General features: G+C 36.7%; 1 protein-coding gene across 1 annotated transcript in view; it reads right to left on the bottom strand.

Moving 5' to 3' along the window:
- SLC2A13 (solute carrier family 2 member 13) overlaps positions 1–23,938 on the bottom strand; it is a 378,633-nt gene that overhangs the window by 201,517 nt on the left and 153,178 nt on the right. Inside the window, exon 4 of the mRNA XM_019452458.2 lies at positions 18,996–19,104. Coding sequence (XP_019308003.1) covers positions 18,996–19,104 — 109 coding nt within the window. The remainder of the gene's footprint in view (positions 1–18,995; positions 19,105–23,938) is intronic.

Genomic DNA, 23,938 nt, shown 5'->3' with positions numbered 1-23,938 from the left:
AAAATTTTAAATTTAAAATTATGTAATAACTCCAAAATCTGGATCATTCCGGTGATGGATCATTTGGTCTACCAAATATTAATTAATGAAAAAAAAAACCCAAAACCATTACTTTAGAAAAGCTGCATTTTAATTAGATTCTTATCATGGAGGATTCAATGATTTAATAAAGTCAAATGCATATTTATTCTTTCAGAATATCCTTCAGTTTTATTACATAGAAAAATGAATGGTAAATTAAGTTGAATGTGAAAAGTCTGTTTAAAGCATTTAAAACTGAATCAGCTAATATCACATTTAAGTCAGTTATCAATATTTACCAATCTTTCTTAGTAGTACAGAGTTTAATATAAAGTAAATAATTTTCCTGTTTTATTTAAGTTACCTGTATTAATTTCTTAGTGGCTTTCACCCAATTATTGGAATATCCTATGTAATCCTTCATGAAAAGAACAGATTCCAAAGTAAAAATGAAGCCTATTATTTCATCTGGGCATAGATTCGGTGAACTTCTTTATTTGCTTGATTAAACACTTAAAATACTCAAGTGTGGGTTGTTCGGAATTTGTTGAAGAAAACTCAAATACTGTTGAGAACATTAAAACAGTGAGAAAGAAAATGTCCCTCAGAGCATGATAAATTTTCCTCAATTATTAAAGTATGTATATAATAATCCTTTGTATTTAAACTGTCCTTTTAGTATTTAGCATTTTATATTTACTTTTAAATATTTTATAAATATTAAATTTATATTTAATGATATTTTATAAAAGAGTAACTGATAAGTACTCTGAGGAAGTGGTTAATATTCCTTTGAATCAGTTTTTAAGACCATCCTACACGTAAGACTCAGGTTTAGAGGCTTGAGATTCACAGGCATATGGCTATAAGAAGCGCTAGCAGTAAACAATATAGAAAATCTTATTATGAGGAATTTTAAAAACCCAAGCACATTTATATGGTTCTGACATTTACAGAAATGGGAGCAGAAATATGAATTGCATGGTCAGCATCCTACAATGAATAAGACATGTAACACTGTTCTATAAACTGCTTTTAGTATTTTGGCAGATCTCTCACCAGTATTTTAACAACCAGGTCATTACTTCAATAGATAATACAACTATCCTTACAGTTTTATAAACTTTATAAAGTTTATAAACTTTAAACATGAAGTTTTTTTTAGAGGTTTCATTTATACAGAAAAAACTCTTCCTGATGCTATCTAATGGAGAAAAGCTGCTTGGCTGATACAGCCATCAAGGTGTCATTACATAATGAATAGTACCTTCAGAACCAAAGCATTTAGTTTGTTCACACACTAATGGAACCGTAACAGACTCTGCACTAAGCATTTTAAACAGGTAAGATTCTTGTCAGCCAAAAGTCTTTAGTTCATGTATCAAAATCAAATGGTCTAGTGGGTCCAGTAATAATGTTTCCCTCCCAATGTCTTTATGAAATGCTCCACTACACTTTGTGCATTTAACAGAATTTTTAAAATCTTTAAAAAAAAATTTTTTTAACGTTTTATTTATTTTTGAGACAGGGAGAGACAGAGCATGAACAGGGGAGGGTCAGAGAGAGGGAGACACAGAATCTGAAACAGGCTCCAGGCTCTGAGCTGTCAGCACAGAGCCCGACGCGGGACTCGAACTCACGGACCGCGAGATCATGACCTGAGCCAAAGTCGGCTGCTTAACCAACTGAGCCAACCAGGCGCCCCCTGAGAATTTTTAAAATCTTAAATTTCACAACTTTACTGCTACCTTTGATCCCTAGCCCTCAAATACTTGCGATGTTTAAGATTTTTCATTTAGCTATAGAATAACAATACAAAGTGAATTATTGGAAACTGGAGTCATATGAATTAAAACGTATCTGGAAAGAGCATAAATACTTTAATCAAAGCATAACCCTGGCTTTGACATAACCCTCATGTCATTTAAAATATAAAACCCTACGGGGGTGGCTCAGTCAGTTGAGCACCCAACTCTTGATTTCGGATCAGGTCATGATCCCTGGGTTGTGGGATCAAGGCCAGTGTCCCACTCCACGCTGAGCGAAGAGCCTTAAGATTCTCACTCACTTTCTCTCCCTTTGCCCTTTCTCTATGTGCATGGGTGCTTGCTCTCTTACACACACACACACACACACACACACACACACACCCCTAAATATGAAATAATACAAGTTAGTTCAGGATTTCATGCTCTATTAAATTTAATAAAATGTTAAATACTTCAAATAGCATATTCATTATATGCAGCCTACATTGTTAGAATTTATATTTTTAAAACAAGAAAACATTCATTTGCTATCATTACCCTAAAAACTGCTTTTTAAAATCAAGAAGTGTTTATATAATGCTATAGTAACTTGGCTAAACCTAGTCTATTTCATATTCAAAGATTTTAAGGGACATTTAGAAAAGTTAAGGATAATCTTTGATTAATCTGACAAATTTATTAAGCTTCAATATGTTCAAACCACTATGCTAGATATTTAAAATGTGGCTGCTTTATTTCAACATTTATTGAACTTCTATGGAAATGTGGAATACAGAGATAAACAGTACATACTCTTCAAGTCCCTGAAACACACATGATTAAATGAATCACTTTGAGTAAACTGAACACAAAACCATTAAATAATAGTAGAAATTAAATCATATGTGTAACTGTAGGCTTAGTATTAAATGCATGTGTTATTGAAAATGAATTAAATTTCTAGTAACAAGAGCCTGGTAGGCATTTAAGAATTTGTTACTCATGTCCCTTCATTTAGATTCTTTTCTATAGCTATGTTATCTCTATAAAGGAAAACATGTTTTGCCCAAATAAAATCTTTTTCCATTTCAAAAATCAAAAAAATGCTAGATATTTCATATATCAGAAAAATATTTAATTTCAGAGCACTAGTATTTGGTAGGCTTTGACCCAATTTAGGCTTGTTAGATTGGGTGAAAAATCTTACTCTTTCTCCTATTAGAGGAGTCCACACAGTAAACCCATGTTACTTCTAATATGTAAATTTACTGGTTTAATTTGAGAACCTGTCAATCCTCCACTCAGGCTCTGCTTGCATTATTCTGTGTGATTGGTGGGACCAACAGTGCTTCTTTTAATCAATGAGGAATAGATAAAACAGAGCCAAAATGCTAGATTCTCCACTGTACAGATGCAATTTAAAAATTAAAATAAAAAAATTAATTTAGTTAAAAAACTTTATTTCAAACAAGCATTTTAATTGCAAACTTGACTATATTTTGCCTCTTAATATTTTTAAATAGCTTATGAAAGATGTCCAGTTAAACTCAGCAGCTTTAATTTTCTCACCCTCTCCATCAAATAACTATCAAAAAATTAAAATTTTTTAAAGCATGCAAGGATAAAAGTTTTGAACAATGGAACGAGGATAGACAAGGGGTAACTTGCCTAAAACAGCAGAGCAAATGGAGGAAGCCAGCAAGAAGCAAGATGATTTACATGACAAAACTCCACAAAAGTTCAAGAACTGGAGGGTACTAGGTATCTCAGGGACTAAAAACAAGAGGACTGGTTGAAAATCTCTGCAACAGTCAGTCAGAACCCTTGTCTCCCTCCCAGCGCTCTTACCCATCCAACACCTGGAACGGAGAGGACATTTACTGTGCAGAGACAGTGAACAAGCAAGGTTTGAGGACAGCAGGCACAGTGAAGGCCAGCTGGAAGGCACAATCTGAAAATGAAAGTCAATGGCCTTAAACCTTCTGAGGGAGAACAGCAATCAAGTCTGAGGACAGAAAAAAAGATGTCGCGGTCTCAATTTTTTTTACTCCCCACTGAGCTTTTCACAGGCAACTACTGTAGAATAAGAACCACCAAAAAAAAAAAAAAAAAAAAAAAAAGGAGTGAGGCTAACAAGAGGACATGGGATCCAGCAAACGGGGAAGTTAACCAGAAGAGAAGTAGAGAGCGTTCTACAGCCAGGTGCAGAGAGCGTCCAGATCAGAAGGGAGCAGGATAATAGATGCTGCAGGAGGAAGGGCTGCAAGAAAGACGAGGGGAGGGGAAGTGAATCACAAGGATGAATTTCCTGATGTTTCTCACTAGGGTTTTACAGTTCCACTGAGGAGTGTGTGGAAAGCATTAATGAGGGGTACATTGAACACTGAGCAAATTAAAGAAGGAGGCAATTATTTACTAGAGAGGAGAAACAACTGTTGCTAGAAATGTATTTAGTCCCTGGGATCTGGCTCCAGGGCACAGGCTAAGGTGAAGGGTGGAGCATGTCACCAGAGTAGCAAGCGGAAGATGTGCAGCACAAATGTCAAGTCCATGTAATCGCAGCATGCTGAATCGCTCAGCTGGAAACCCTACTCATGTAGTCATAATGATGAAAACGATAAATATTAGTTAATCCACAAACCTGAGATATAATTATGGGGCGGGGTTGTGAATGTGAATGGTGAGGGGCAGTGGTTGGAAGAAGTATTTCATCTTCCATAATGTAAAGTCATTCAGAATTTCAAAAATCAAAGTCAATAAAAAATTACATATTTATTAGTTATTTAGAAATACAGATGTTATTACAAAAGGAAATACCTAAACAAAGTAAAGTAACTGCCTCTGGAGAGCAAAACTTTAGGTAGAGGAAGGGAGCAGCAGGGACTACGGCTTATACTGATAAACTGTATAATACCCTGACTTTTGTATACATAATACAAAAACTGAAATTAAAAATATCAATACCTTAAGACAAGTCAGTGACTTTTTTAACCCACCTGAATGACTCAACTTCAAGTGTATAGCCCATTGTTTACTGAAGGGGGGGAAAAACAAGTTAAAAATAGCAAAATACAAAAACCTGCTTTACTGTGCTTAATAGATCAATCTTCACATCTGGCAAGCCATTGGATTCATACTCTACCATCAAAATAACCAGCTAACCAACATTTTTTTTTCTGGTTGTTGAAACATTAAACACATGCAACAGAAGTTGCAATATAATTTTAATCACCAAATTAACACACGAATTGGGTTTCTAATGAACACGTGGAAACAAATACTCTATTACTCTGATTCATACTGAGAAGCACTAGCTATTTAAGCTTTTCTGATTTTAGAAATCATCTGAATTATCAATTAATAAATCCATATTAGGAACATTTACTTATGTACACACATGCAACGTACAAACAGCTCATATATAGGAATGATCTTTCGCCACCTTCATCTCTGACAGTCAATGTCAGGACCACCATGCCATCTGTACTTCCTTCTGCCCCTACCAGGGGAGAAATGAACACTCTAGCATGACCGGAGTTCTCATCACTACAGCTGCCCTTGCTGATGCCTTGGCGGTTGCCACCCCATCTGTCCTGAGCCCATTCACCTCCCAGCAGGGTCTGGCACCTACACATACCCACAGCTGCACCTTGAGAACCCTGGGTCCCCTGAGCATCTCTGCAGTTTCATTCCACTCCCACCTGGGAATTCTGGGGCTGAGGGAGAACATACTTGGAATCTTGAGTTGTAACTTGGAAGTTTTCCCATAACAGCAATGATAAGATTGTTCCAATATTTCAGATATGGCAAGGCATAAAGAAATTTGTGTACCAGCTTAACATACTGTTTCTACAGGAAATGACTCACAATTTTTCAACTCAACTTTATATTCTTAGCAAACAGACAATGAGTAAGTTAGAAGTAGACTCTGTAAAGAGTCAAGGAGAGACACACTCTCTCACAAAACAAACAGCTGGAATATAAACATCTACAATTATATATGCTTATCCAAATTTACTTGTTTGCATTGTCCTAATAATGAAAATATTCCTACAGTTTCAGTTTATTGTATATAATACTCTACTATTACAATATTGCCATTTTACTGAGGTTAATGAGTAGCGTCCTCATTCTATTAATCAAGTAGCTATTTTTTTCTTTCCTTTACCAAAAAAGTTTCATCCAGCTGAACTACAAACAGACCCTGAACAATATAATTTGGCAATCTAGTTCATTCATTTCCTGTTACAGGTGAAAGGAAAAACCCAAAGGCTGTATCAACTCCTTTCTTCCATGCTGGTTTCAGTTCTGAGTTTTAATGAAATGAGTGGTATTACAAGGATGATTCTGATTTCTCCAACTGTGAGAATCTACAGAGACTCAGGTTAAGAAGGAAATAGAAAAGGGATTTTTTTCTCTCCATTTTTTAATGTTTTACTAAGGATTAGGAAAAGTCAGGCACTTCAGATAAACGTAAAGTACAGTAGGACTACATTTCTTTTGCTGACTGCTGAAGAAAGATTAATAAATGATCCAAGGCTTAAAATAACCCCCTTCATCTTTCAAAATTTCAGCAAGACTTCATGATAAAAAAGAAGCAATGTGCACATAATCGTCAATGACATCTTCTGGTTCTGAAGAAGGGAAACAAAACAAGCATTTGTTTGCATCTCCAATATTTTCTGAGGGCAATTATGTGCTGGGCACACTTCAAAAGGAACAAGATTGGCAGTGCCTGGGTGGCTCAGTCAGTTAATGAGGGTCGGAGCCCCGCATCAGGCTTTGTGCTGACAGTTCAGAGTCTGGAGCCTGCATCGATTCTGTGTCTCCCTCTCTCTCTGACCCTCTCCTGCTCACATTCTGTGTCTCTTTCTCTCAAAAATAAATAAACATTAAAAAAAAAAAAGGAACAAGATCGATGAGGGCTCTCCTCTCACAGAACATAATGAAGTAAAAGAAGATAATTTTATGCCACCATAAATACTATAAAGAAGAAAATGCAGTGATACAGATGAAAAGGAGGGGGCTATTTTAGAACAGGGTCAAGGCCTATGTTGAGGTGGTGACATTTAAATTTAGACACAATTGAGAAGGAATCAGCCACAGGGAAGATATGGAAGAAGATCTTTCCAGCCAGAATAAAAGCAACCACAAAGTCTCTATGATGGCAACAAACTTGTAGAGTTTGAGAAACAGATGAAAGAAAAGAAAAAAAGCTGGTGCGGCTGAGACCTAGTGACTGGGGTGGGGAGAGGGAAGGAGATGAGGACGGTGGACAAAACGGGAGCCAGATGGGCAGTCTGTGGACCATGGCAAAGAGCTAGGTTGAATTGAAGTGTGATAGAAAGCTATTAGAAGTTTTTGAGTAATGGAGTGTTAAGATCTTTTTATTTTTCAAATGCCATTCTTGCTGTTCTGTGGAGACTGACTTATGGAGGGTATACGTGGCAATGGAAGACCAGTTAGGAGATGGTCTATAGCAATACATGAGTAAGAGGCCATGATGGCAAGGATAACTGGTAGTAGGGAAGATGAAGATAAAGGGAAGGATAGATGTAAGAGCTGAAGTTCCTAGTCTTTCTTGCTTCATGGAACCCTTCATATCTCAGTATTTTTTTCACCCATAAGCCAAAAGAAATACCTAATGGTTCAGCTTATTAAGGTACAGATTACCTAACAGTAGTGGTCTGAGCATGTCTGTGTTTCCCTCACAAATTTAAAATATCTCCTGGATCCCCCTGTGAGAAGTGTCTCGTGCCTCTGTTACAGTTTGGGAATCATGGTTTGGAGCTTACTCCCTAGAGGACAGGATGTGGGGAGCAAGAAGAAAGAAAACCAGAGAGGATTCCTATACTTTGGAACAACTTAGCAGTGCTACTCAAGAGATGGGTATGAATGAGGGAAACCAAAACCACCCTGAATGGCAGGTTATATCCCGTTTGTATATAAGGAAGCTGAGATTCAGAATAGCTGTAAGTCACTGAATGCAGAACAATAGGTCAGGAAATCTAACAAAATCTGACTCCAGGTCTGACTGATGCTAAATAAAATAATAATGTAATAAATAATAAACTGCTGTGAGTTAGTCACATTGGAGTACCTTAAATATGGCATCTCATTTACCTAACCATATTATTAAATATGTTGGTCTGTCTGATTCCAAAGTCAGCTATAACATACTCCCTCTTAGCTGATAAAAGTGACAGGAAGGTGTTGGCAAATGGCAGTCTCATCACTTAGCCTCAAAATTTTTCTTTTTTTTCTTTCTTTTTTTTTTTGTAATGTGAAATAAAGGTCTTGGGGGCAAAAAATGAGGCTGAACATTTTACTAATGTCCACAGCTACTGTTGTAATGACTGCACTATATTTCCATTCCTAAAATCAAACCAGTCTAATTGTCTGCCCTCATCCTGGCCCAGCCCTGAACAGGATATGTATGGGGAAAGTTCTAAGCAGAATATTAGCTGAATGTTGATTCCTTAGGGCAGGTGGCACCACCTCAAAAGCCTTGATGGGGCCTGGCTGTGGGGAGTGGCAGGGAATGTGGACAGAGAACACATATACTCCACGAGGCAAAATGGTCCCCTGAAATCTGGACCTCAATGTAAAATGTAACAAGTGCAAAAATTCTGCACTTTCCTAAGAAAACACACCTCGGGGCTAAGTTTAGTTCTTGCAAATAGTCTTAGGTACATGATTAAATTCCTTAAACATATTTATGATAAATGGCTGAGGAGAGAGCCTTAAGGAAGGTGAAGAAGCTCATGAGAATCCGTGAGGAGGCTGTTACTTCTGTGTAGGAAACTAAAGTTAAAACTGCATAGTTAAATCTACTTTATACATTTTGTGTTTTCTGGTACTGTGCGTTTTTCCATAAATGGAAATAGGAGCACCTTATATTTAGTTCTGTATATTTTAATCTACCCAGTACAAAATAATCTTATCAAAATAAATGAAGATGTTCCATCAAGAGACACTGTTCATTTTTCTCCCTGCCACAAATGACATGTCATCAGACTATCTGTCTCTGCATTGAGCAGCTTAATAGCATTTGAAATCCTGCAATTCTATCAGTCACAGGAAGCATAATCACAAACTTGGATAGCAGTCACTAACTTAGCTTTCCCGTTGCCCTAAGAAAGAAGGAACCAAGACATCTAACTTGCAGAATTGTTGCCATGGATCTTCACTGTTGAAACCCAAACTAAACTTAAAGAGTATTCATCTAGTACTATAAATCACTAGTAATGCTGTTGCAGTTTGTCACTGATTCTAAAGGTCAGGACTCATTTGGCAGTGGTTTTGGAAGATCCTGTTCTCAAATCTTGAGTGCTGTAGCTGTGGTTCTCCTAAGACCATAACTGCAACAAATGAAAACCAGAAGTTACAAAGATTTTCACATAGTCAGGCCAAAATAGATCCAATCGTAACACCAGGCTATGACCCTGACTACAAACAGAACGAACGAAAAAAAAAAAAAGTAGTAACTAAAATCGAGCTGGCTCTCCCTGGGGAGTACTTCAAGGAGGGAAATTTTACTGTCTGTATGCTCCTTAGGGAAAAATAAATCTGCAGTTATAATAAAGCATAATAGCTGTTATGACAATTATCTACTCAGAGTGCTATAGAGGATCATATCAATCAGCCCAGGGAGGCAGGCAGATGGCATGTAACCTGAGTTTGACTTCTTTTAGGGTAAGCTGGATATTTAGGCCTGGGAGAATGGTATATACGAAGGCACTGAGGCCCGGATTCATTTTAAGCATCACCAGAGGTACAGGATATTCGGTATAGCAGGAGGTATAGTGTGTGGAAGTGGCTGGACACAGGGCATGCAAAGACGGACAAAAGTCAGGACATGAAAGGCTCTAGACTTTGAGCTGAAAGCGGTAGGAACTACTAATGATTTTTAAGTCAAGAAGGGATAGGATTTGACTTTGTTTCAGAAAATTCACAGGCAGAGATAAGGACAGACTGAAGGAGGTGAGAGTTAAGGCAGAAAAATCCTCTGAGTCTCTTCCTACAGTGTTGCCCAGCCCCTGGCCTCACATACTTGAGCTAGGGTAGGTCTACCTTGATTTTTCTCTCTTAGGAATTAAGAATTGAGACAACTCCAGTCAATTAATTGTGGATTCTTGAACTCAGAAGTACATTTAAGGTTATGTGGCAGGGTGTGACCAAATATGAACAACAACAACAACAACAAAAAACCCAGAGGAAGATCTCAAAAAGAAAGGAGGAAGAGGATGCATTCAGCCAGAGAAAAGCAAGGACAAAGTACCATGTGGACACAGAGGCTGAGCAAGTAACTCTCTAGTTTCTGGATTCAGCCCCTTCGTAGGCCCAGCTACATTTCCTGCCTTTAGTCTCTAATTCTTACTGCAAACTCCCTTATTTTCCTTAAGCTAGATTTTAATGGGATTCTGGTGTTTGCAAATACAATGAACCCTGACTAAAGCAGAGCCTGAACTCAGACATGTAATGAAAATAAACCAAATAGAAAGGATAGAAGAGATGTTCAGGAAGTAAAAGTGAAGGAAATTGCAATTGTTGTATTTACAAGGGTGAGCTCCCATATAGTGTCTTGGGCACCCACCTCACTGCAATGGGGATTACAGGAGAGGCAAAACTGGAGAGAAATTATAGGCATTTGGTTTTGGACATATGGACACTGGTGAGAGTAGGATATCCAAGTAAAAATGTCCAGTAGTTGGATATAATTGTGTATCTCAGAGCAGTTCTGATGTAGAAATGTGGATTCAGGTCATCCCTCACATGTAGATGGTCATCAAAACCATGAGAGAGGATGAAATCTCCAGCAGATCTATAAGCCAAGGTCTGGGGAGCACCCAGATTAAGGAACAAAGCAAGTAGGCAAAGTCATGAAGGAGACTCAAGATATCATGCTGTGATGTGCCAACAAAGGAAACATTTTAAAAGAACCATGACCAAGTGAGGAGAGCCTAGACAGCTCACTTACTGAGTGGACAACAAATACAAGTGTGGAAAGGAGAATCAAACCCCCCAACACCATCTGACTATCTCCTATGGCAGTCATTTTGCTGCCTCCTTTCATCTTCAAAGGAACTTTTCAAGACAGGTGGCAGCATATTCTTTTAAGGATGAGGGGGCAAAGACCAAAGTTCCCTGGGGATGGGCTAAGTCCTACTGTGTATCTCTAGTCCCTAGCAGAGTGCCTTCTACCTACTTGTTTTAAGAATGAAGAAAGAAGTGAACATCTCTACAAGTTTTTAATAGTCTATCTGGAATTACCCAGACTGGTTACTCTCAAATTTACCTGTGATTTGGGGGGCGGGGGCAAGGTTTCACTTTATGGACACAGCAAACCTATTTCTTAGGGTACAGCCCTGGATTTCATGTTGTTATTTCAACTTATTAACAGCATCTCGATTTCATCTACTTACCTTTCAGCAAAGCAGTAGTCAGAGAAAGGGTAGGCAAAGAACTCATGTTTTTATATTACTGAAGATGTCCTGGGGAACCCAGAATCTTAGTTGTTGATATGTTAACAAACCACGGAGATAAATTTCCATTAATTGCCACAGAACCTTAAAACTCACATCTGATTCAGAAAGCATGCAAAAGGATATGACCATCTTTTGATGTAAACCACAAGTCAGGCCACGTGAGGTATATTAGCTCTGATCACCCAAAGGTCACTGAGGTCTTTTCTCCCTGACTTAAACTTCAGATACAAAGAATACCCCTAATACTGAAGTGGACAACACTCCTAACGTATCTGTGAGTTAGAAGAAAAACACAACTATGATTTCTTTCTATATTCTGAAAACAGAGACATGAATGAAAGAAGAATATTATAACAATTTTCTATTTACAGAGGATGGCTTAAATCCTGGATTAATGGGCATGGGCCAAAGAGGATGCATTAACTGTGGGATGTCCCTGCTTTCCACAAATTCCCTGGAGTTTACAAAATGCAATACATCCTGAGCAGAAATGAAGCTTGCATGGACCCAGTGCCTCCCATGGGCCTGAACCATACATACTATTTTCATTTAATCATCGTAAAAGTATTATTCTGGATTTCCAGATAATTGAGACTCTGAGAAATTAAAACAGCATGTAGTGCTTACACAGCAAGTGTACCAGGTTTGGATTCAAATTCAGATCGAACACCAAACGTTGTGTTCATATTTGATACATCACGTTTCTGGCCAGAAAACAAATGCATGTAAAGAAATTTTAAAAATGTATCAAAAAAAAAAATCACTTATATATGTCCTCTTCATGTTCCAGGTAAAACTAGTCTTTCCATATACAGTGTTCCTAACAACATATTAACGTGGCTTTTATAATGCTGCGTGGTAAGTATTTGTGTCTAATTGCTGGTAGAATAAAGATTTCTCAATGACAATAATTATGTTTTTTTTTTCAACTTTTTTTTTTTTTTTTTTTTTTTTTTTTAAATTTTTGGGACAGAGAGAGACAGAGCATGAACGGGGGAGGGGCAGAGAGAGAGGGAGACACAGAATCGGAAACAGGCTCCAGGCTCCGAGCCATCAGCCCAGAGCCTGACGCGGGGCTCGAACTCACGGACCGCGAGATCGTGACCTGGCTGAAGTCGGACGCTTAACCGACTGCGCCACCCAGGCGCCCCGACAATAATTATGTTTGAAGCTCTATCAATAATATAGGAAATGTTGGTTGAAGGAATAAATGAATACTTTAGTTTTAAGATTCCTATCACGAGACAAAATTATTCATGAATTATACAAAAAACCTCCAAAAAATAATAATATTCAAGGAAATATATTCTCATCATTTCTTATGAAACTTTTGTTTTATTACTTACTTTTTGTATGGTTAGTGACTTTTTTCACTAAAAATAAATTTGCTATAACCGTGGAAAGACACTAAGAAAGTCCATATCCATATTGTGTGAACTTGTTTTTATACATATTTGAAGACACAGCAAGATTTTATTTTATTTTTTTTAAATTTTTTTTTTTTTTAACGTTTATTTATTTTTGAGACAGAGAGAGACAGAGCATGAACGGGGGAGGGTCAGAGAGAGGGAGACACAGAATCCAAAACAGGCTCCAGGCTCTGACCGTCAGCACAGAGCCCGACGTGGGGCTCGAACTCACAGACCGCGAGATCGTGACCTGAGCCGAAGTCAGCCGCTTAACCGAATGAGCCACCCAGGCGCCCCGACACAGCAAGATTTTAAACAGATTCTCTTAATGCCCTGCCCCATATGCTCTTGGCCCCTCTCTGAATGTCCTCTAGTTATGGAAACTCACTCTAGAATATGACAATTTCTAGTTAAACTGTGTCTCTCTTCTTAGGTCCTGAGAACTCTGGCTCCCGGAGAGATTGCTCAGGGAACCAAAGAATGACTGTAGGCATGACACTACCTTGAGGGACTGGGGACGGTGAAGAAGTATTCCTGAAATCGTGTTGAATCACATTCTACACTATTCCTCAGCAGGATTTGAACTCTGCTTACTGAGATCAGCTGAGATGCTTCACTGCATCCCAGACCCTACCACACTTTCCCTGCTCTCTTACTCATGCTTCTTGGTAGCATCCCCCCCCCCCCCCCCAAAATCACCTGCATCCAATTCTTGATCTTAGAGCCTGAGTTTTGGAGAACTCAAACTAAGACAGGTGTGCAACATATACAGAGGGAAATGGAAAGCAAACAGACACACTAGAAAGCCCTTCTGTTTAGAGGGTTTAGAGCTTCTCTCATGAGAATGCTTTGTTTTGCACATTAAGACAGTGACAGTGATCTGTCATGAAAAATGGCCTTAGACTCCAAAGGTGGAAGTTGCATCCTTTCCCTTGTACATGATTTGAGAGGCCAGTGAAGTTCACTCAGCTTGAGCCTACCCTTACAACATTATGGAAGCCATGTTCTCGCACATCAGGCTTGCTACACAATCTTGGGGCAAAGCACTGTCAACTATAACCAAGATCGTGCTTCTAAAAAAGATATGCTTTGGAAATAAAAGTGTGGTCTTAACAAATAAGGTGCTAAGTATCCAGGACAATGACAAGCATTTAACCAATCTTTCAAAAATTATGTCTACCAAATACATTTTCTCTTTTTAGATTAAAACTGATCTCCTGCAGTCTGATAACTTTCCAAACAAGAAAGGTTTAAAGTGTTTCAAACACAAATGTTTTAGCTTCCATTTTTGAAACCCCATTTTTCCTCATCAAATGTACATTAAAGCTCATCTACTTCACTTGACAGGTAATTAGAATGAAGGCAAGTAACTGGCATGCCTAAAGTCCCACTGTGGAGACAGATTTTGAAACTAATTCTCTCCTGATTCCTGGGCCAATATTCTTCCCAACACATTAAACTCATCTTGCAAAGGAGTGAACCCTGAACCTTCACTATTTCTCATCTGTTTAATCACTTTCATCTAATGAACACAACTGACTACAAATACACTCATCCTGAAGCATTTCAATGGGGTAAGCATGTTATCATTCAACAGCTTTTCTGGATTATGTTCAGAGTCCTACTGAGGTGGTGGAGAGAGAAGAATGTTCACATTAGTGAGCAGATGCTTTGGTCCATGCATCCTGCCTGCTGAAGATCTCCGAGAGCAAAACCTCACCTCTGGCTCCGATTTACAACAGGAGAATGCATAAATCCTTATTGTTTTCCTCTTATTTCTTGTCACTTTTATTTGTCTCTACATTTACCACCATCTGCCCATGCCTGCTTGCTGTACCATGTTTCCTGACTGCATGATCATTTTTTATACTAGGAGAGTTTGTCAAGGATAAAATATGAGAATGGAACAGATACAGAAATACTGCCCTTATGAAATTAATGAAAATGATTAACAAATATAAATGCCTCACCCAGTCATCAATTGGGCTGGCTTGTCCAAGAACTCTAGATAAGGGTAGAAAGCAAAGGCTTTACTTAACTGGGTACCAGGAGATTAAAGAATGTAATGAGCTTTATGATTCTTGAGATGGGATACACACAATCATTCCACATTCTTTTTTAATCCTTGGATGGTACTGAGTTCCACTAACTTTGATTTCTTACCTTATATTACCCCCAAACAAGCTTTAAACAGTCAGCTCTGGGCATTTCAGGTGTTCTAAAACTAGAGTGGTTCATGTGATCTGGAGTCAGAAAATCAGGGTTCCACCCTCACTGCTAAAACTTATTAACTGGATGACAATGAATAAGTCATTTAACTTGTTAAGCCCTAGCCTCAGCTACAGAATAAACAGAAGAACTGGCTCTACTTGACAGGATTTTTATGAACATCTGGAAAGATCGTGTCTATAAAAATACTTTATAGTGTTACACATGTAACATGGTAAAAACGTTTATTATCATGATCATAATACATAATTATACCATTAGAGGGGCTAGCAATTTAGTCCTAATTTTTTTCATTTTCTGTGAATATTTAAGTGAGTTAATGCATGCTACAGGAATATCTGGTATTTAGTGTTCAGTGAAGGATAGCCCTTAACATTATTACTATAAGGGCATATTTTCCAAAATCCTTTATTATCTCTTGTAAATATGAGAGAAGAAGAGATCACCTGGGGATTAAGGGAATGCAGCTACAGAAGTAAGAATCACTGCCCATCCAATACAAATGCCTATTTCCCACTCCCACTTTGAGTTAGTAGAACAGGGAAGAGTAGGAAGAGAGAAATCTTGGAACCTTAATCTAAAAGAAGAATAGGTTAAAAGTAGAGTACTGGCACAGAGTACCCAAAAGAAATCTTTCTCTCACAATCATTTTTACCTGAAGCTGACTCAGAAGCTTAAATTTCTGGATTTCCTTCTCCTCTTTACTACTGATCTTCTGTGTAACCTTAAAGTGAGCCATTTAACCACTTGGTGGTCTTCCCAGGTAAAAATCTGTTAACTCCCACCCGTCTAAGATGGACTGATTACATGTTCATAAGAATGTATCAAGATACAGCTTATAAATTGCTCAAAAGAAGCAACATGCTATCAAACCTCTAAACAGCCAGGTGTTTTCCTTATTTTTCTTACTTTTTCTCCTTCTTTCCCTCCCACATATACACACATTTTGGCTGTAGTAATAACAATGTGGGAAGGGTTCAAGTATCAGTAGTCATCAGATAAAATTTGTTAGATAGGAAATGGAAATTTTCTTGACTTTGTAAGTAGAGCTTAGAAGAGATCACAATGAGAGTTTCTTAAGAAAGTTTCCTCCACATTAATCATCATCAACTTCATCTATTACTCCTCTCCTTTTTAACACATGTGGAAATATTTTATTGGTCTGTGAGATATAGTGCAATAATATCAACACTTTTATATTAGGAAAGCTAGTACTCCATGTACTCTGTTCTTTCTCTACTGTGAAAAGAAAATAATCTATTCAACATGTTTTGAAATTAAGTGATTAAAGTCTTATTAGAAAATTGCTTCTTCTAAGAGTTTAATGTAGTGTCTAGAGTATGTAATGCTTTTAAGAACTCAGAAGCTCACTGTTTGATAGGATAGCAGATAAGGTATAGGTTAGGATATAAATGTGAGTTATACGAATAACAAATACTTAGACATACACACACACAAAATATTTTTTTTTCATTGGAGAGGATGTGAAAATTAAATATTACAAGAAGAAAATCTATTTCCTTGATTGAGGTAGGATACTAAATAGGTCAAGGAGATAGAAACAAAAATTCTATGAGGGAAAACAGACAAAACTAAACATGGGAAGATATATAATGCAACTGGAAGAATGATTTATCTTTCAGTATCTTTCCATATGATCTTCCTATGAACTTTTCTTGGTGAGAGATAGAATACAAAATACCTCATATTTCAGTTTCACACAAACTTCCAGGTGAAAGACAGACTTTGTAAAAAGATTTCAACGTCTACAGATTATTAGGTTTGGGCTGTGAATACTGAAGAGCACTGCCTACTTTATTTCCCACTTAGCAGGAAAAAAGCTGGAAAGAAAAAGTAATGAAATACACATAATGGAATATCCATAAAAACAGAACTCCAAATTAACAAAATGACATTTTTTAAACTAAGAAAAATACGTAATTAATATTTTCTACTAAAAACAAAACATAAACTACTAGATTCCAGTTAAGAAATTATTTTAAATTAGAAGCAACAAAACTTACGATAGTATTTACTGAATCTTAAGAATGGAGAAAGACACACGCACCAATACAGACTAGAAAGAGTAAAGGATAACACACTATAGGAATGACTCCCAGATTAGTCATCTTCCATCCAGATGATGACAGTAGTGCAGTCTGTTATAATGAAAGATTTGCATTAAGTTTTATGGGCTTAAAATATGAATGTTTGAAACTGTGTATTATGAATAACCAGCAGTTATTTATCTCAGGCATCTTTCATTTAAGTGTCTAACCCTCTAACCTCCAGACATTAAAATGTCGTATTAATTTCTTCAGGGAGTTGGCCATCTGTTTTGCATCACGTAGAAGCAATCTAAATTGAGCCATCATTTACCTTATTTTATTCTTCCTACTTTCCAGGATTAATATTCAACTGCAAGCAAAAGCTGTTTGACAATGCCACCTCTATTATGTACAGTTTGTGATAAGCAAAACACATAATGACTACCATAAATCTTAAGGACTATCAGGATTCTTAGACTCGTATCACTTGATCTCACTGTGAAAAGACTGAGTATTTGGAGAAATAAATGCCTTATTAAAATCTGAAAACCCTGGGGTGCCTGGATGGCTCAGCCAGTTAAGCATTCTACTCTTGATTTCGGCTCAGGGCATGCTCATGATTCGTGAGTTGGAGCCCTACATGGGGCTCTATTCTGGCAGCACGGAGCTTGCTTGGGATTCTGTCTCCCTCTCTCTCTGCCCCTCCCCCACTCACTATCTCTCTCACTCTCTCTCAAAACAAAATAAACTTTAAAAAATTAAAAACCTTAATCAGCATGGTTTACACTAGATATCTGTGAATGGACTATGACAGCCATTTCAACTAGGAACACACTGGCCTCAGCCACTACCCATCAATAAGAGTTGGCTCTGTTGATGATGTTTTATAGGAATACAATAAAGCAGAACAAAAATTTACTTTGTCAAATTTAAATGCCTAGAAAAGGGCAGAACAAACAACAGAAACAGAGAATATATTTTAAGTTAGGTTGATAAAATAGACATTCACATAGGATATCACTGCACTGCATTACTTGAAAGTATGAGCCTCATTACAATTCTGTTCCATCACCACACTTAGGATGGCAGACACAGAACCACTGTGGTGCACCTCATCCAGAAAACAAACATAGTCCCAAGGAACTTCAAAGGAAAATATCAAGAGTCCTAAATACAAATGGTTTACCAAGTAAATTTGAATTTTACATGACTTGCATTTTTTGGTGAGTGATTTTAGCCAATAGGTTGTGGGGGAGAATTTTCCAAGATGTAGCAGGTTTTCACCCAACAACTAATTTCTCGGCAAAACTCATGACTTTCCTCTAACTCATGTTGTATTACCTAGGATCTTAAAAGTCTTTTCTGTGGAGGACTGGAATAGTCCTGCCCAGCCCTTATCACAATTTGAAATTCTATATTAAACTGTGAATTTATTCATGTCTACTTTACTCATTCCTGTGTGTCTCGTATAAAATAGGCCATTAAAAAATGTGTTTAATGTTGAACGAATGAAACATGCTACAATCTATTCATCCTGCTCCACCTCCCAAACCCATACAACTTTGGGGATTAATCTGAAACCAGACAATATGAAACTTTTGTGTCTTCCCATTCTGATGGTAATAAACATCTTCTATTAATGTTTTCATCACATTGTATTGTAACTGCCCCCAAAAGGAACGAACTAGTTATCTGAGTGCCCATTAATCCCTGGCAAGGCAAGGTGATTCCCTTTTGTTTCACTTTCTAACCAGCATCAAGTAATGGCTTATGAAAATGATACATTCATTAGCTCAGAATATAAGGAAGTACCAGATGATGTACAAGAAAAAATTTATGATATCAAATAAGGCAATAAAATATAACAATATAAATCACCTCCTTCTAAACCACACATCGACAGGATTAAAAATTGCAAAGTATCTTCCAAAAGGAGGATCCTACACAATTAATACAACAAAACACCAAAAGTCCTATTCATTTTTTTTTTTCCATGTAAAATAATTCCTTCACAATTCCTTTTCAGTAAAAAGCCAGGAAAGAAATACATACATGATGGTGTTAATGCCTGAGAGCTGTTGGAACATTTGCAGACCACAACCCACAATTAAAGCTCGGCGAGTTGGGGGATAACTCAGCATTCTGCAGATCACAGGTCCAGCTTTTTTAAAAAAGAAAGAAAAAGAAGGACACATCTATTATTTTCAGCTCCCACAGTCATTGTTCCCATTAGGATTAATTTCCCCAAATCTCTGTGAAGTCAACATAACTGGGCATTATAAAATAGAACGTATATACTTTTACAGAAATCTGGGCACAGTGTATTTTCTAAAACAGATTTAGTATATATTTGAGTTTAAACTGTAAAAGCAACAAGGAACAACTGAAGTTAAAGCAATTTATGGGTTCTAGGAAGACCTACATAATTGGAACTGTCAGTAATTATTCTTCCTTAAATCCCTACAAACTGCATTAACTACTCTTCATTTTTCCACTTTCTTGGCAATTATTATTTAAAATCCATTCAATGTGGGACAACTTACAAAGTCACTGGCAAATTGCTTTAATCAACCAAAAGAATGGCATTCATTAAAAACAATTAAACAAGGAACAGAATTCATTCCAATTTATCTGACTTAAGCAACAAAATTCTTTCCAACCTATTCAATTAAAGTTAAGAAATTTGGGCAAGATATCAGACTTGGTTATGGTTTATATGATGTATACTATTAATAAATGCTACCCAAAAGATAATAAAAGAAAAAAAATTACATAGGGGTATAAATAAATATATAAATATATTTTTTTCTAGATTTTGAATAGTTCCCTAACAGGCATTCAGTGATCTTTTTAAAATACAAATGGGCTTTCAAAATGGCACAGATGCCTTGGTCTCTATGTCAGAACACTAGATCAATTTTGTAAAGCGTCAGATATGAACCACAGAGGTCATATGTAAGATAACTAACCTTATTGACGTCTATGGTCTGGGCATAATTATTAAAACTGCCCCTTCTAGTCCCAGAAGTACTTCAAGCACACCTTTACCTAAGCTTGAAGAGGCATTCTATACAGTGTCCTCATGGGGCCAGGGTTGACTCCCAGGACCTATGGTATTCCCGCTGTTAGAAGAGATGGCCTAGGATTACTGGAATGTTAATTGCTTAATTAGAGGAATTCTTCCTGGAGGCCAAGTTTCATTAGTAAACCCTAAACCAAGTCAAGTTCAAAATCCAAGGAAATTTTACCATTTCCGCAACCTTTAGGAAATCTAATATCCCAGTTCACAAAAATGGAATAAAATATGCTGTTGTCTTGGCAATAAAAGTTAACATGGGATGTTGAGCCAGGGTATTAATTAGAACTGAACATTATCAGATTGAAAATATTCATCTCTACATGCATGTGATTAAAACCACATGAAAAACTTGATTTATTGCAAATGATTTTGTCCTGAAATGGTAAGACAGGATACGGACAGAGAAGCATTTATGGTCATTCAAAGCTTAATGCAGTGACAACCCCTTTAGAAAGGAGGGTGAAAGTATTTTAATGTCAAATGTTTTAGTTTAAAGTAAAGCAGTTTTAAACCTAGTGTATCAGAAAAGCTGAAATAGGTAGATTTTCAAAGCTTTACTGTGACAATACTGAAATACATCTGGATCAGTTGACTGAAAGGTAGCAGGTTCGCCTGCAAATTCAGCTATCTGTAAATGAGCCACAACATGAAAAACACACACACAGCATCATAAAATGATACACCAATTTCCATAAATAAAAAAAAATTAAGTGAAAAATATTATCACTTACTTTGTGTACCATGGAAAATTTAAAACAATGACGACAACACAAAAATAAAACCCCTTTTTCAGCTTTTAGTACTAAACCTCCATAGATGAGAAACCAGTGTTTTGCAAGGAATCTATTATAATCTGTGGGCAGCTGTGCCTACTTTCACTATTAAACTGTTCCATGATTTGATGGACAGACTAGGTAATAATGATTTTAGGAGAAAGAAAAATAAAGAGAAAATTAGGACAAATTAGGATTAAGGTTTGACTTGTATAAATAACAAGATATATACTATTGTATAAATGTCACATATTTATTTCCTAGTTTTTAAAATTCTGAGTTTTTCAGCTTTTTTTTGGTTTTGATTTCCTGCTAAAAATAAACAATAGCTGTTCTGTTATTAGAATGGCTTTAATATACAGATAAATTCTGGTCACGGTAGTGCACATCTGATTATGCATAAATAAAAGGAAAGAATTTCCTTTCATTAAAATTATAAACCAGCTTTATTAGGCACTAAAATTGACTTAAATGCAAACTATCATTAATTTTTGTATCACAGAAGATATGAAGCAGAAGAAAAAGATCAAACATATTAATTGGTTGAATGTTTGTAAGTGAAAATTTAAAATGTCATGCTCTACTTATTATATTTGATTTTTATAATTAAAAACATTTAGTGTATACAAACATTTTACAATTTTTAAAAAGTTATTTGTCTTTGGACACAAATTCCCACACAATAAAACCTACTGGACTCAAAATATAACATACACTAAAACACCAGATGAAAGAACCAAACATAGGTTCATCTTTTCCTCCATTCTGAACACCTCATACTAATATTCACAATGGCTGTCCAAGTGTGGCAGGTACTCCAGTGGCAAGGATGAAAAGGACAGTCCTACAAGTGTAGCCATTCCTGTTATTGGCTGTCTATGAGCCAAGCCTACAGATGTTTCTCCAGGTGTAATTAAAAATGCACTAGAACTCACTCTGAATAAAATCCAGCTCCTGATTTCCACTTCCACACAAGATGGGAGTGATGGTTACCAGATTTGCCTTCAACTTGAAACCAACTAAAAGTCATGAAAAATGTATTGGACAATAGTTCTCATGATAATGGGTAACAGGCAACAAAGGATAGTGACCTCTGAGATTCAGGAAACAAAAGAAGTGAACCCAACAAAGACTGCCCAAGCTTAATGCCTCAAAAAAAGTTTCCAGGACACAATACAAAGAGGGGAAGCTAGGCAGACCCTGGTGATCTCCCTGAATTGAAAGGATGCAGCTCAGAATGCAGGGATGCCAAAGCAGCTAGACTTGCCAGAGTGGAGTGCCAGAGTGGAGAGAAATTCACAGAGAGGGGACAATGGAGATCTGCAGTCCCCCTTGGGTATTCCTCCATTGAGTGGGTATGTGTGAGGAAACTACTCAAGGCAGGAGTAAGAGCTGTAGGAAGGGATTAAAGAATTCCACTCCAGGACTTGTTTGTACCAATCAGAGGGAAAGATCTAGAGTGTAAGGAAGAGTAATCAAAAGTACCCAGATTAAACACTGCTTGGGTACCATCCAAAAGAGCTTAAAAATCAAGACCCCCCTGCTTCCAAGGAATTGAATAGCATCTGAGAACAAAGTTCAACAGTAAGATAAAATTTATAATGTCTAGCATACAATAAAAAATTATCAGACATGCAAAAAGGCAGGAAAGTACAACCTGTAACAGCAAAGGGACTAATTCATCAGGAGGACATAACAATCCTAAATGTTGAGGCACTTAATAAGAGTTTCAAAACATATGAAACAAAAATTGATACAACAGCAAGGGGAAATTGAGAAACCCAAAGTCATACTCAAATATTTCATCATTCTCTTTTCAATAACTCACACAATTAAGTAGGCTGAAAATTTGCAAAGATACAGAAGATTTCAACAACATGATCAACAAACTTGAGCTGACATTTAAACAACATTCTACTGACCAAGAGCAGAATACACATTCTTTCCAACAGTAAATGAATGGTAAATGTCATGGAATACTTAGCAAGATAGATTATATTCTCAGCTCTAAAACCAGTCTTAATTAATTTAAAGGTATTTAAGTCACAGAAAGAATGTTCTTGTACCATAAAGAAATTAATACAGAAATCAATAACTGAACCGGAAAATTCCCTCCTTATTGGTCACTAAACAATACATTTCCATGGAAAAGAGAAACAAAGGGAAATCAGAAAGTATTTGAGCTGAAAGAATATGAAAACACACCAAATGAAATTTCGTGGAATGGAGCTAATGTAAAACAGAGGAAAATTTACAGCAGTGGCCATGGCTTCCACTTTACAAAACCAGGAAAAGAGGGACAAATGAAACCCAAAATAAACAAGATAAAAAGACTAATAAAGAGTAGAACAGAAATCCAGGAAATAGATAAAAAGACAGTTGAGGGGAAAAAAATCAATGAAACCAAAAGCCAGTTAGTTCTTTGTAATATAAATAATATTGACAAATTTTGAGCCACACTGTGGTAGGCTGAATAATAGCCCCTCAAAAGATATGCATATGAACTAATCCTTGAAACTTGTTAATGTTACCTCAGATGGCATAAAAGAACTTTGCAGATGTAATTAAGTTAAGGATTCTGACATGGAAAAGGGAGAATCAGGACAGGATGGGAGAAAGCAATGTGGCCATGAACACTGAGACTGGACTGATGCAGCCATAAGCCAAGAAATGCCAGTTCCACCAGAAGCTGGAAAAGCAAAAAACAAATTGTCCCCTTAGAGCCTCTAGAGGGAGCATGACCCTGTCAACACCTTGATTTTAACCCAGTGAAACGAATTTCAAATGTGAGGCCACCAGACAGTGAGAATAAATTTCTACTGTTTTAAGCTACCAAGTTTTAGTGATTTTTTTACAACAGCCATAGGAAGATAATACACAGAACAATCAGGAAAAAAGAAAGAGAACATACAAGTTGTTATCATGGATCAGAGAAGTGTCATCAATACAGATTCTACAGATATTTAAAAAATAATAAAGGGGTATTATGAAAAACTTCACGGCATCAAATTCAACATCTTAGATGTAATAGGCAAATTCTCTAAAAGACAGAATCTTCCAAAGCTAACTCAAAAAATAGCCTGAATATACTATAAGCTATTTTAAAATAATGAGTTTGCAGTTAAAAACTTTCCTCCAAGTCT

Source organism: Panthera pardus, unplaced genomic scaffold (genome assembly GCF_024362965.1).
Source record: "Panthera pardus isolate Hobbes unplaced genomic scaffold, ASM2436296v1 HiC_scaffold_6, whole genome shotgun sequence".
In the NCBI taxonomy this organism is placed as follows: Eukaryota; Metazoa; Chordata; class Mammalia; order Carnivora; family Felidae; genus Panthera; species Panthera pardus.
This window is presented reverse-complemented; position numbering and strand designations above follow the sequence as displayed.